This window comes from Camelus bactrianus, chromosome 12 (genome assembly GCF_048773025.1).
Source record: "Camelus bactrianus isolate YW-2024 breed Bactrian camel chromosome 12, ASM4877302v1, whole genome shotgun sequence".
In the NCBI taxonomy this organism is placed as follows: Eukaryota; Metazoa; Chordata; class Mammalia; order Artiodactyla; family Camelidae; genus Camelus; species Camelus bactrianus.
In genome coordinates this window covers 25,995,528-26,010,778 of record NC_133550.1, presented here as the reverse complement: position 1 = coordinate 26,010,778, position 15,251 = coordinate 25,995,528, and the positions used below count along the sequence as shown (strand labels likewise).

Below are 15,251 nucleotides of genomic sequence, written 5' to 3'. Positions count from 1 at the left end.
ATTTTGCAGGGTACGGAGCCAGCCTCATGCATGCCCTGAGGCCAGCAGGCGCCCGGCTTCAGCAGCACACGCCTTCACTTAAAAAGGCCGAGGAGCCGCGGGACCCACCTGAATCCAATTACATCTGGTGAACTCCGACATCTGAAATGTTTTAAGTTACACCAAGTTCATAGCCTTTGTTAACCTTTCATGTGTTGAATGTTCAAATAATGTTCATTACAGTTAAGAATACTGGCCTGAATTTTATTAGCTTCATTATAAATCACTGAGCTGATATTTACTCTTCCTTTTAAGTTTTCTAAGTACGTCTGTAGCCTGATGGTATAGATTTTCTTGTTTCAGTGCTTTGGGACTAATTTTGTCAGTTGATCAGGTTAAATTTTTGTCTTTTCTGTGTGTCGTTGGCAGATGATTTCCAAAAGTACACTGCATTCATGGTGTCGAGGGGCTGGGCAACATTAGGGAGGATAAATGGAACAAAAATGCATAAAGCACAAGGGTTTGGATGAAGCAGTTAAAAGTGCTGAAGTTACAGCGTTTCAAATTGTACCGTCATGTATTTAGACATCTGTCACATTTTAAAAATTCTCCTTATTTTTAAACTCACAATATATTTTGACCTTACCATGATTCCAGAGAATTCAGTATTAAAAAAAAAAAAAAAGAAAAATAACACTGTGGTAGTGGCATTTAACAATATAATATATTGTAAACACAATAAAGTACGGAATATAATGTATGAACTTTTGGCATTGGCTTGAAGCAATATAATATATTGTAAACAAAACACAGCTCTTACATAAACATTTTATATGGTTTGTATGTATAAAATACAGGTGCTGCTTTAGTTTTCTGAGTGTTGTATGGAGTGCTCTGTGTGTGTGCTATCTTATGGAAATAAAATTGGTTGCAATTGAGTGGAAGGTAAAACTTTGCAATATCATAAAAAAGAGAAGATGTTCTATTATCTGACTCTGTCCCAGCTCTCCAGCCTCATCCCTCCTTCCCAGTTCTGTTTCAACTCCAGCCATGTCACAGCACACTCCGTTGTCATAGCCTGCAACACTACATGCAACAATTTATATTGGCTCCCAATTGGTTGTCATTTCTCTCAAGAAGTCTTCTCTAACTAGACTGTGTTAAATATCCCATTAGTGAAGACTTTCTAAAGGTGCAAAAATGTTGCAAATAAAAGTGCTACCAATTGGTAATGTAAATTGGGGCAGTTTCTATGGACAATAGTATGGAGGTTCCTTTAAAAACTAAAAATAGAGTTGCCATACGATCCAGCAGTCCCACTGAGAAATCCCACCAGAGAAAGCTCTAATTCGAAAAGATACATGCACCCCAGTGTTCACAGAAGCACTATTTACAAAAGCCAAGACATGGAAGCAACTTAAATGTCCACCAACAGATGAATGGATAAAGAGGATGTGTGTATACATACATACACACACATTGGAATATTACTCAGCCATAAAAAAGAATGCCATTTGCAGCACCATGGGTGGACCTAGAGATTATCATACTAAGTGAAGTAAGTCAGAAAAAGAAAGACAAATATATGGTTTCACTTATATGTGGAATCTAAAATATAGTACAAATGGAACTCAGAAAGACAAATATCATATGATATCACTTACATGTGGAATCTTAAGAAAAAAACACAAGTGAACTTATTTACAAAACAGACTTACAGACATAGAAAACAAATTTATAGTTACCAAAGGGGTAAAGTTGGGGGAGGGATAAATTAGGAGTTTGGGATTAGCAGATACGAACTACTGTATACAAAATAGATAAACAACTAAGTTCTACTGTATAGCACAGGAACTATATTCAATAGCTTGTAATAACCTATAATAAAAAAGAATATATATAACTAAATCGCTATGCTGTACACCAGAAACTACCACAACATTGTAAATCAACTATACTTCAATAAGAAAATATGATACGAATGAGCTTACTTACAAAACAAAAAAGACAGTCATAAAAAAACAAAGTTACGGTTATCAAAAGGGAAAGGGGGTTGGAGGAGGGATAAATTAAAAGTTTGGGATTAGCAGATACAAACTACTATATATAAAATAGATAAACAACAAGGTCCTAATGTATAGCACAGGGAACTATATTCAATATCCTGTAATAAACCATAACAGAAAAGAATGTATGTATGCATAACTGAATCACTATGCCGTACACCAGAAACTAGCACAACACTGTAAATCAACTATACTTCAATTAAAAAAAAAAAGTGCTACCATTTGTTAAGAATCTATTGGTCCCCAAGAACATTGTATGTGTTATCTCACAATCCTATAGGGTGGGTATCATTACTCCCTTTTACAGTTAAGAAAACTGAGGCATGGAGATGGGAAGCACTTTACCCAAGATCACACATTATAGGGGCCGGTTTGAATCCATGTCGTCTGCCTCTGAAGGGTTAACACTATGCTGTTCTTTCTGCTTTCTTTTTCTGGGCAAATACAGCAGAACACAAAACTCTACAAATCCTAGGTAGCAACTTTCCAATGTATTTTTTATCCTCCTCATTCTCCCAAGGGAATGTGGACCTTATTTCATAGATTGTCTAAAGTCCACAAGTTTTCTTACGCTGGGCAGTTGCATAATCAGTTGTGTGATGTAGGGAAGTGCCGTGTTATGGGAAGACACCAAGCGAGAGGCTGGAAGCAGAGCGAACACATCTGGTCGCGATGCCAGACCACAGCAGTCTTTCTCCTCTAACGAACCAGAGCCCAGAGTGTCCGCCTGGGCTCACAGTGGCTTGGCAAAGCAGGCCAGGAGCAAACCCTGGGAATCCGAATATGAGAACCAACTTGTTTATTACAGACTCTTAAATAAAGATCCAGATGCATGATAATGAAGACCTAAGAGGTGGCAGAAAGTTAAGTTTGGGGATTGGGATAAAAATAATAATAGTTGACACTTACGTAGTGCTTAGACTACTCTAAACATTCACTTGTATTAACTTACAATGAATAAGAGAATAGCAGGGAAGTTAGACGGAAGCATGGTGACAAACTTCAATTGTCTAAGCTGGTCATCTCCGAGCCATTTTGATTGCACATTCCATTTCGATTGGACACATAGTCCTATAGATGACTATTATTTATTTACACAAATAACTGTACCACTATGTACATTATCAAAGCCAGAAATGTTAAAAGGAAGAAGTAAATATATATGTAGCGGCTCTAATATTTGCTTCACTTACCCCAAAAGATAGCTTACGTACACCTGGAGTACACACACACCCCCACAGGAGACTTCTGGTAACAGGGAGTCAGAACAGGATCTGAAATGGCTTTAGCGTCAGAGAGGAGAGTTCGGACTCAAGAGAAATTTCAAACCTAAGCAGGAGACTAGATGACCAATTGAATGTAGAAGTTAAGGAAAGAGAGGCATCTGGACAGTGTGTTAAGGAGCAAAGAGGAACAAGTGTGAGCAGGGTGAGGGTTTCCAGAGATGCTGGGTTTGGCCTTGAAGATGTTGAGATTAATGTGCCTTTGGGACATCTTAGTGGAAATGCCTGCTAAGACATTTGGAAATATAGTTACAAGCATAGGCTGATAATTTATTGATTATCAGTCATATAATAAATGAATAATACTAATTACATATTGAATTAGTTTTCATAAAAATATACATAATAGCTTTGTCTGATGAGGTGCAGTATGATTCACTTGTGTTTTATTGTGTGTTTAGATTCTACATACAGTTAACAGCCTTTGCTGCGCACCTGTCTGTATACTTACTTATGTAACAGTAGGCCTGGACTGTCTGGCAGATTGATGGAGCCCTTCCTCCCTCCTTCCCCCACTGTACGTATAATGAATCTTCATCCGAATTATACCCTTTGGTCTCTTTGTCAGCTCATGTAGGATCACAACAATGGAGGCCAGCTCTTGAAACAACAGCCAGTAATAGGGGCTATGAAATAATTGTTATTCTTACAAAGTTACCATAGAAGAGGAGGGAGAGGAAGAAAAAGAGGAGGAGGAAGAGGAAGAAGAGAGGATGTTTATATAAAATATCTCTGTAAACAATCATTTAAGCGTTGAAGCAGGAAGGAGTGAAAGCAGTCTGAGAAGAAGTATATACCATTTGGCAAGATAAAATAAGTAGGAGAAATGAGGCAAAAGGAAATAAAATGGGTCCAGGAGTGAGCCCAGGCATACAGGGACTCCTGACACTTGTGAAAGGTGGACCACACCCTTAGCCCTAAGCCCTGCTCCAGCATCTCAGAGAGAGAACCATGGCTGGTGATAAGTCCCAAACACCATAAACCCAAAACCTAACTAGTTGTTGCTCAGGAGAAGTTAAACTATACAAGGAATTTATATTAGGGCTGAATCAAGACATGTAGGTCTGTGGGAAAGCTACTTTTTGGCGTCCCTTCAAGGTGATGGTCTTTAAAATATCTCTTCTACATTTATTCACAGAGCAACTGCATGAATAAAAGCTTTTTTAAAAAAGGGTTGCTGACAGGGTTCAGCTTCTCATCCAGTATCCCAGGCAATTTATTCTGACTCTAGAATTCATTCTGTGCCCCACCCAGCAAACAAAAGCTCTCCAATTAAATCCAGCCAAGCTACTTAGAGGGCAGTTTACTAAGCACACTGTTTCTTGATCACGTTCCTGGCAATTCTTAACACCTTTGCGAGTGGCTTCTCAACGTATTTCCTTCAACCATATACAGCATTCCTCCTGAAAGGAGTTTTGGTAACTAGATTTTTCTCTCATCTCATTCCGTGTCCGGAGAGCCTAATAACGCAACCTGAGCTTGCTAATGCTGGACACAGCCCCAGAGGAGCCAGCCCTGACACCAGCTCTTACCGAGAGCAGAGAGCAATACGTCCTGGGGGTTCTGGCGAAGAGGTCAGAGCGTCATGTAACACACAGCACCCTCAGCCGTACAGACAGAGGAAAAACAGACTGGACCGTTTCTTTCCATATTCCTCAAGAAAGCACAAATCATCATCACATGAAAGTACAGTTTAACGAAAGCTTTTCTACCAAAGCAGGAGAGGGCAAGGGGCTATTGTGAGGTGAGCAATGTTTAAACTGGGTAAACGAGAAACATGGCCATTTCAGAAGAATTTCCTGAGGCAATAAAAAGGAGAGAAAGGAAAGGGAAGAAAACAAATGAGTATCCAAAGACAGAAGTTTCATCATCATCATTTTATAGGCAGTTGATGCAAGCGGTGCAGATATAAAAGTTTAATAAGCATATGAAATGTCCTCCATGTGGCTCAGCATACAAAAAATGGAAACCATATACAGGAAACTGACATCATAAAACACAGTATTCAGGTGTTCAGAAAGATTTTTTTTTTAATTCTAATGTAAACTCCAAATGTAGCTTGATTCTGCACCTGTTTACTGGTTTATTATCAATAAGAATATAAAAATTACAAATGAGAAATCATTTTTATTAAGCCTTGGCATTTCAGGAGAGTTCCTTGGTAACATACTTCCCTTCCTCATCATCTCTGGCTTGCACAGTGGTTGAAATTACCTAGCATGTCTCAAATATCCAAACCAAGAAGAGCTTCTCTGAGATGACAAATGATCCATAAAGCCCACAGGAGGATCACTGAGAACTGACTCACTGCAGGGTGAACACTCAGCTCCCTGCTCCAGTGGGCCTGACGCTGGGCAGTCCAGCCTTGAGCATCATCCTGAGGCTGGATCTGAGGCCAAGGGTAGAAGAGAACAAGACGAGAGCAGAGAGCCTTGAAGAGCTGTAACCCAAGGGAAGGACCAGCTATGTAATTTGAGGAGCCCAGAGCAAAGTGAAAATGTGGGGCCTCTTATTCAAAAAGTATTAAGAATATCAAGTGACCACAGGGCATTGAACCAAGCCTGGGGTCCTTCTTAGTGTGCGCCCCCTGCAACTGCACCAGTCATACATCCAGGAAGCTGGCCCTGTCCAGGAGCAAGGTCTTGAGTCCATGGACAAGGAGGTTTAGGTAAAATGCAGACCATCAGCCTCTCCTAAGACACTGGCCAATGGAGCTCTTCCTTCACCTTTCCTTCTCTCGATGCCAAAACCCAAGCCTTGAGAATAGAGAACTCAGTAGCCACCAAATCAAAGTCAGCGACCATTGAATGAATTTCTCCTGTATCAATATTGCAAACACAGTAACAGGAAAGAAAGTAGAGGGCAAATTAAGGGGACAAATATTTATTGCTTTATGTTTTCAATCCAGTCAAGTTCTTTGAATCTTATTCCCTTCTTGAGAAAGAATTTATAGCTTTAAGTTTAAAGCTCACGAGGGAGAGAGATATTTTAGAATTCTGTAAACAATCCATTTTAACCAAAAAGCTAATCTTGGGTTTTTCCAACTTATAACTGCTGTTCTTTATTAGAAGACAGAAAGGCAGAAACCTGGCTGGAGTTGGGATCTTAAGCCTTGTGATAGAAATTAAGTTCATCTCCACCCATGGAAGGTTGATTCAGTGAGCAGCCTTATGACACTCTTCAGAAACTCCAAAGACAAATGTCCCTAAAAAGTCCAAATTAGTCTTGCCTCACTTAAAGGAAACACCCAAAACTAAAAAGCAAATTTGTGCTTTTTTTCCCACTACTTGTGAAGATCAATATTTACTCAGACTTTGCATTTGAGCCTGAAACAGAACACACTTTGGGAAGAAGTAAAGGCTGCCTCTACAGAAGCGAGCCAGCCACAGGCACCTAGTCCACGGGGCACCTTGGTGAATGCTGAATCCTTGGCTTGTGTCACAAGAGCTAAACCCTAAGTACCCTAGTGGGGTTTTAAAGCTGCTTTGCTTTTCAGTCATTTGGATCTTCTGCCCTGGCTTGTTTATTTGGATTACGTACTACCTTGTGTCTAAACCAAAACCAGACTGAGAAGGCAGCTTCAGAAGTAATGAGGCGAGGTAAGCCTGAAGGCTGCAGCCATCCCGGCTCCACATGTAAGCCACCCTTGAAATGCGGATGTGAACACAGGTTATTCCATGACAACTTGTCTCGATGTAAGAAGCTAAAAACGTACTAAAGGAAATTACTCTAACAGTTGTGCCTTCGGAAGAAAAAAAAAATGACCTTTGAAACAGACCATCAGGTTAAAATTTAAGCAAGTTGCAGCTTCCTTGGTTTTGCCGAGTGTCCGTGCTTTTATGTGCCTGCCGACCTGGGATGGGCATTCCACGAGGGCGTCACTGAGAGTCCTGGCAGAACGCGGGAAAGAGGAGAACCAACAGCGTGGCTTTCTGGTAATGACACAGAAGTAGCATTCCAAAGTTTTTAGGGGCCCTTCTGCGGAGGTTTTGGTTCACAGCATCTCCGTGAGGGGGTTTATTGACTCAAAAGAGAAACCGAGGCTAGAGTCTGCTGAAGATCACAAACAAGTTAGAAGCAATAATAATAATCTTAGTTGTGGGGATTCTAAAATCGTGCCCTGGAGATCACCAGTTGCTCAAGATGTTAATGAGAGTTATATGAAAGCTGGATTCTTGGATCTCAAAGAAGTCTAAGGGGTGGAGAGTCATACTAAATTAGAGAGGGGTGTTTACAGCCTCACTGCTTAGAGCTTGTAATACTGAGCCTCGTCTATTTCCAAGAGGGGACTAATATGCAGCATTCTCCAAACTTATTTGATCACAGAGATTATTTTTCCCTAAAGTGTTTCCCAGGATAAAATTCCACAGAGCACACTGTGGGGAGCACAGCCCTAGAACAGACTGAAGTCTCTGAAGGCAGGTCGTTACTACAACCTTTTTTTCTTCAGATTTTTTAATGTTCTCTATTTGAAGGCAAATCAAAGAAAACGAAAACTTGTAGCTTATAACAAAAGAACTTCCAGTTTAAATTGTAAATTAGTTGGTTTTAGGTAATTTGCTTATTTTCTCCCTATGTATTCCAAGAATAAATTGATCTGTTATTTTTTGGCTTTACTCATTTTAAAGGAGTATTAGAAAATGCTTTACTCTAAGTACTTTTAAACTTTACATGTAAGCTTACAATTCACGGAATTAGTTTCATCAGCAAAAGGATAAATAGATCCTTATTATGAATTAATTTTCTAGGTAGGTAAGTAATATCCAGCATTTAGGGAGCCCATGTGAATTACCTAGCTAAAGCACTTCTGTAAGTCGGCTGCCTCTGGACTAGCAGTTCTTGACCTCCACATTGCTTCTTAAACATTACTCAACTTTAAGTCAGAGGTGGAGGTGGTGGGCGGAGGACAAAAGATCACCATCTCAAGACTAGTAGGGGAACATAATGTACAATGAAGAACAGCAGACTAGGAATGAAGATCTCTAACTCTGCCACTCTCCAGCTGGTTGTTCTTACCCAAGATCCCCAATATGGTGCATCATAGGCTCCATGCTGCCCTACCCATCCCCCACTCTGGGCCCTTTCTTTATTCCTAACACTTGGCTCTCGAGTCCAAAGTGGTCTGAATGCATCAAGGACTCCAATCAAGAGATGGAGAATCACATCAACAAGAGAAAGGACAAAAACCACACGATCATCTCAATAGATGCAGAAAAAGCATTTGATAAAATTCAACACCCATTTATGATAAAAACTCTCACCAAAGTGGGTATAGAGGGAACATATCTCAACAGAATAAAAGCTATATATGACAAACCTACAGCCAGCACAGTACTCAATGGTGAAAAACTCAAAAGCTTCCCACTAAAATCTGGGACAAGAGATGGAGAAGCTAACATCTCCTTCATTTTGCTACCAATTCAGTGCTGCTTTGGGGGGCCCAAGTCCCTAAATTTGAGTCTTTTCTAAGAGCAATTAATCATTGGTGGGGAAAAGTCAGGATCCTAGGTTAGCACCAGGGGCTTTCCCAGGATAATAAGGAAAAATATCTAATTTCAGTCTTTGTAGTTCTTTATATACATTAATTCAAATGAGCTGGACTCAGCTTATACCCAGTCATGAGTGTCAATTGTTGAGATTTTAAGAAATTTATGAGCCAGTTGTTAAACTCAGCCATTATTAAAAACTAAATTACCTAAATACAATAAACAAATTATTTTTTAAAATAGGGTTAACAAATACTTAAAACGAATGTCTTCCTCATTATTTTGCTGCATTTTACTATTATCTACATTTTGAGGTTAAGTACCTGCCGGATCTGCATCAGAGGACACCGTGCACCGTGCATGCCACTGTGCATCTCTTTCAAATTCTACACTCAGTGATGCTACTTTGAAAGCTTAAAATTGTCCACGAAGGGAGTATTTACACCACAGACACTGGCAAATGCTACAAATCAAGAGAGCTTTTGTTAAACTCTTACTGTTTAATCCTCACACAAACCTTATGAATTATGTACAATCATTATTCCAATTATACAGATGAGGAACCCGATGCACAAAACGGTTAAGGAACGCACCTAGAAACACACAGCCAGCGAGTGGCAGGGCCAGTATTTGAACACAGACAGTCTGGTTCCAGAATCCTGCACTCCTGATGGTTACAGGCGGTGACATTGATTTTGACACAACAGAAAGTAAAGTACATCAAGCAATGGCAGATGTGTAATTTCATTCCAGATGGAAAGAAAAACAGGTCTACAATATAGGAAGGGCGGTCAAAGCTACTAAGACATCAGTGGTTGAAAATGAATGACTGAATGAGTAAATGAATGCATTTCATTCATAATAAAGGCTTACCCAAAGGAACTGGAAAATTCTTTGTCTCCTAGATCTGTAACTGCGCAGGCCCCTCCCCCACATCCTCTGCTTTAGCTCCTCTCTGAAGCACACAGATAATAGTATCTCATGCATATTTCCTGAGTTCTTCAGATGCTAAAATCACCAGCAAATGGAAGAAATGAACTACCTGCCGGCCATCAGCACACAGCCCCCAGGCCTACTGGAGCCTAAGGACTGATAATGTTAACCTCTGTGACCTCACCATCGACCAGCCAGTCAGAGAATTCTGCATGACCTGATCACATACCCTGGGACTCAGCTTCCTCACTTTGCCTTTAAAAATGCTTGGCATTTAAAAATGAACCCTTCGAGGAGTTCAGTGTTTTTGGTCCCAAACCACCCATTCTCCCTGCTCAGCCCTGCAATAAATCTTTCTCTGCTCCAGATTCTGACATTCCGGTTTATTGGGCCTCGCTGTGCCTCGGGCTCACAAAATGGTGTTCAGTAACAGATCCAGGACTGTGTTTATGCCCTACAGAGATGCTGTTTCAGCTTTTACTCTTGCTCCATTCAGCTACCATTTTTAGCAATTGTATTAGTTTCCTGTGGCTTCCGTAACAAATTACCAAAAACTTGGTGGCTTGAAACCACAGAAATTTATTCTCACAGTTTTGGAGGCCAAAAGTCCAAAATCAGCTTCAGAGCTGAAATTAGTTGTCATCAGGACCTTACTCCTTCTGGAAGATCTGGGGGAGAATCTGTTCTTTGCCTCGTCCAGCTTCTTGTATTCCTGGGCTTGTGGGCCATTCTCTCTCTGCTCTCTGTGCACATGGCCTTCTCCTCTGTGTGTCTGTGTGCAGTCCCCCCTGTGACTATCCTCTTAAAATAACACTTGTGATGGCATTTAGGACACACCCAGATATTCCAGGATGAGCCCCTCCTTTCAAGACCCTTCACTTCATTGCATCTTTCACTGTATAAGGTAATAGTCACAGGTTCCAGGAGTTATCATGTGGCTGTATCTTTGGAGCCACCATTCAGCCCAGTACAGCAATCACCATCAACAACCACAGACCTACTCTATGCTGAGAGTTAAGGTTACACAGCGCTACAGGCAGGACTGCTGTCCCCGAGAAGCCCATTGCCTATAAAAGAAGACAGAACTCAAACGAAGTCAATCACAGGGAACATAAAATGGTGCAACTGATGTGAAAACAGTTTGGCAGTTTCTTAAAAAATTAGATACAGGCTTATCATATGATGCAGCAATTCTAGTCTTCTGTGTATACCCAAGAGAAATGGAAGTATCTGTTCACAGAAAGACTTGCACATGAATGCTCACAGCAGCCTCATTCATAATAGCCCCAACGTGGAAAAGCCCAAACGTCCATCAGCTGGTGAGCGATAAACACAACGCGGTATACCCAAACAACAGGACACTGCTCAGCAATAAAAAGGAATGAAAAATTGATACATGCCACAACATGGCCGGACTTTGTGCTAAGTGAAAAAAGCCAAACAGTAAGACCACACTTTGCATGATTCCGTTTATATGAAATGTCCAGAAAAGGCAAACCTATAAGAGACAGAAAGCAGATTAGTGGTTGATCTGGGACTGGAGGGTGGGAAGTACTGGTTGACTGCCAACGGATAGGAAGGATCTTATTAGGGTAATAGAACTATTGCAACAGCGGATTTTGGTGATGGTTGCAAAATTCAGTAAACTTACCCCCCAAAAAATCATTGGATTTGACACTTAAAATGGTAACTTTCATCATATGCAAATTATGTCTCAAAAAAAATTTTTAAGTGAATCTAGCACAAGGCTACATAGGCTAAGGGTAAAGTGAGTGATGGCAAGGTTGAAAAAAGGGTATGAGTGTGGAGCGTGTGCATGTGCCGTGTGATCTTGGCAGGTAGCTGAGGAGCACAGCTGGGGAGAGGACCTGCCCAGAGGTGCAATGGCAATGAGACCTCCAACAGACTTTAGAAATTGGATATCGACAGTCAAATTGCAGTCTAACAGGATTACAGGTTAGTCTCGGGTCTCAAGTCACATGTTACAAAGATGTGGAGGCCATCATTTGGAAGAAACAGTTTGTAATATACACTCTGATAATAATCTCTCTGGGGTCCCAAAATATGATGGCAACTACTTCATAAAGTTGATGAGTGGATAACATAATGGGGAGGGATGGGCACACACGAAGTAGTACCCAATCAGTGATTGTGGTAATGGTGGTTATCACTTTAAATATAAATAAAAAGAAGAGGAAAGGTTAATAGCCAATAATCATTTGAAAGATTTAAACCAAAATGAGATACCATTTTTCAGCCACTTCAGCACAGGTACCAAGCGTTAGAAAAATTGTGAAGCACTGGGAAAGCCCATCCACTGCCAGTGGGAATGAAAATTGATACAACCAAGGTGGAAAGGAGTTTCACATGATCTCGAAAAGTTGAACATATGCATCTTCTATGACATAGCAGCTCCCCCTCTAGCTGCACACTCTAGAGAGATTTTCCACATAGTGCCTCAGCAATCATGAGCAAGAATGTTTGTAGCAGTATTGTTTATCATACCAAGGAGTTAGAAACAACCCAATGGCCCATGGACAGGATGCTGGATGAATAAAGGTGGTACACACACAAGAGAATAGGCTACAGCAGGGAAAACAAATGAACCGCCACTGTAGAAGTCAAACACTGGTGAATTTTAGAAATACAACCTTGAAGTGCAGAAGACTACATGCATGCAGTGTGACAAAACTAAACAATATGCCACTGGGGACACATTAAAAAGCAATGGTTTCTTTATGATGATGCTGAGAAATGGGACTGGGAGGCAGACACTGGAATTTCAAAAGAATTGATGGTGTCCAATTTCTTAAGCTGGGTGGTAGGTTCAAGAGTATTTATTTTATTTCTCTAAATATATTCTCTAGTGTGCACAAATTATTCCTAATAAAAAGGAAAATAAATCCTAATATTCACTACAAAAAAATTAGTAGGGAATGTGATCAGGTGATCCCCAAAGAAAAGCTCTCAGTAACTAATAAGCTGAGTTTTAAATCTTCAAATTTACTAGGAAACAATAGCTATAAAATTTTTTAAAGTAAAATTTTGAAATGAGTAGTGTTTTTCATTACTTAGATTGACAAAGATATTTTTAAAATAATAATTATGTGTTAATGTGATGAGATGGACACAGTTTACAGGGCTGCTGCTAAAAACATAAATCAGAACAGCTTATTCTAAAAAGCTATTTGATGATATACTTCAGGAAGCCTTAAAATTTGTTCCTTTGACTCAGTAATTCCATGGAATCTCAGAAAATCACAGGAGATTCAAAGATTTAGACTCTATACAACATTGTTCACAAAGAGCCAAAATGCAAAAACATTTATCCATTCATGCAACAAATATTTATTGAGCACCTATTCTGTACCAAGTAGTTTTGGGGGCACTTGCAATACACTGGGGAACAAAACTGACAAAACTCTGTACCCCCATGGAATTTACAGTGGGAGGAAGATACTAAATGATACACTTAGTAAATAAAGTATAACAGTACATACGAAAATAACAGATGTTTTTTTTTGAAAAAAGACAAAGCAGAGCAAGATAAGGGCAATCAGGAGTAGACGGAAGCAAGATAGAGAGGAACAGTTTGCTTCTCAAGAAGATGACACTTGAGCAAAGATTCCAAGGAGGCGAGAAATCTGGGTAGTGGGGTCCTTGGGCATTCCAGGCAGAGGGAATGGCTGGTGCAAAGGCCCAGGGGCACAAACCTCTCTGGCAATTAGGAAAATAGCAGGGAATGCAGTGTGTCTGGAGTAGCTGGGAAGGGAGTAGCTGGGCAGGAAGAGGAGTAGGAGATGAAGCCAGCAAGGTAAGGGTTGGGGGGGAAATCATGAAGGGCCTCAAAGGCCATCATAAGGAGGTAAGCTTCCACTCTTAGCAAAATGGGGAGACCTTGCAATATCTGGAGCAAAAAGCTATGATGTGACTTATATTTTTAAAAGTTCAAACAGTAGAGAAATTACTAAATGAATTACAATAAATCTTTGCTTGTTCAGAGTAGGAGCTCAGAAAAGATTTAGAGAACAAATGTGTATAATGAAATATTACACAACCATTAACAGTTATAACTGCAATGAATATTCAGGGACATGGAAAAATTCTTCTCATGCATATTAATGAAAAAATACGGTTAAAAATTATATGTAAGTTATGGCCCAATTTTGAAAAGATAGGTCAGTATGTAGATGATAGATAATAAAAAGAGAAATTGATTTTTAAAAAAACTATTGGGAGGAACCATCAAATACAAAGTGGTTTTAAGTAAGTGGTGCAATTATGGATGTTTTTAAAGTATTTGTTTTATTTTTGTGTATTTCTGGATTTTTGATAATAATAATGGGGTGTTATTTTTGTAATCATAAAAACATATATTTTTGAAAACCTACCATAACTACATGGCATTCTTTGTAACTTCTACGGTGCATGTCAGGAAATACATCCATCGATCAAAATTATTAGATTAATAACTAATCTGATATTTATTGGCTGAATTTAGCAGCAGGCAGCCTGCAGTTCATCAGGGAGGCTGTCACCAGTAGTTCAATAAATCCATTGGCATCACTACAGAAGAATTCTAAAGGGATCATGGAAACAATTTGGCTGGTAGAAAACAAATGATTAAAAAGTCATTACATTATCTACACAGGCAGGAGAAGAATTGCCTAATTTAACCACGAAAGTCACTACAAAAGACCAAAATAATTACAGTGTAAATGGATACCCCAAATAAGGAAATCATTTGATTTTAATGATACCTTAAGAGAAAATTATGGGTGAGGGGTGAGTGTGCCAGAACTGCGTAAAACAGCTCATAAGCACCTTCACTGGATTCAAATAACTGCTCATGTGGATCTGAGGCACCCGGTCCCCCTCCTGGAAGCTCCTTCTTGTTTATTTCATTTTGGTGTCTGGGTCTGATGTCTTCAAATGCCTGAGACTCACGGAAGGCACACTGGACAGCAGATGAGACGCATCTCCTCTTAAGTTTGTTCCTACAAGGCTCAGTTGGTAGCAGGATTTCAGCCTCTGTAGCCAAGAACATGTTGAACCACCAGGAACATGTGGTAATGTGGTCGATGAGGCATATGGATTGATGAACCAAAAAAGAGTCCTTAAGAGAACCAAAAGTGGGATCCCCATGAAACCTTCGAAAAGCTCCCAGAAACCTGCTTTCCTTCCCCCGAGGGGAGGTTCTGTGTCCACTATTTCCTGAGGATCTGGAAGGCACCTCTTGTTCAACAGAATCTTCAGATGCAAAGTGTCTTACCCAGCAAAGGTGGTCACAGAATTAAATTGTGCCTCATTTATTTAAACATGTAACAGACAGTCATTGAATTCCTACCATGTACCATTTAAAGATGAGTAAGTCCCTGCATTAAAAAGTGAATCGTTTAGAAGGAAAAGCAGATAATTTGTTAGCCTTTTGGGGGACATGTGTGTATAGAGGGCAAAGTGGGAATACAATTAAGAGATGAGCTTGGGTGGGAAGAAGTGGTTCA

General features: G+C 39.9%; 1 protein-coding gene across 1 annotated transcript in view; it reads left to right on the top strand.

The window, feature by feature from the left end:
• The window catches only part of WIF1 (WNT inhibitory factor 1), a 65,642-nt gene extending 64,789 nt beyond the window's left edge, over positions 1–853 (top strand). The window contains exon 10 of the mRNA XM_010970511.3: positions 10–853. Within this exon, the coding sequence (XP_010968813.1) occupies positions 10–131 (122 nt within the window). The 3' untranslated portion in view covers positions 132–853. The remainder of the gene's footprint in view (positions 1–9) is intronic.
• The last annotated feature ends 14,398 nt before the right edge of the window (positions 854–15,251 follow it).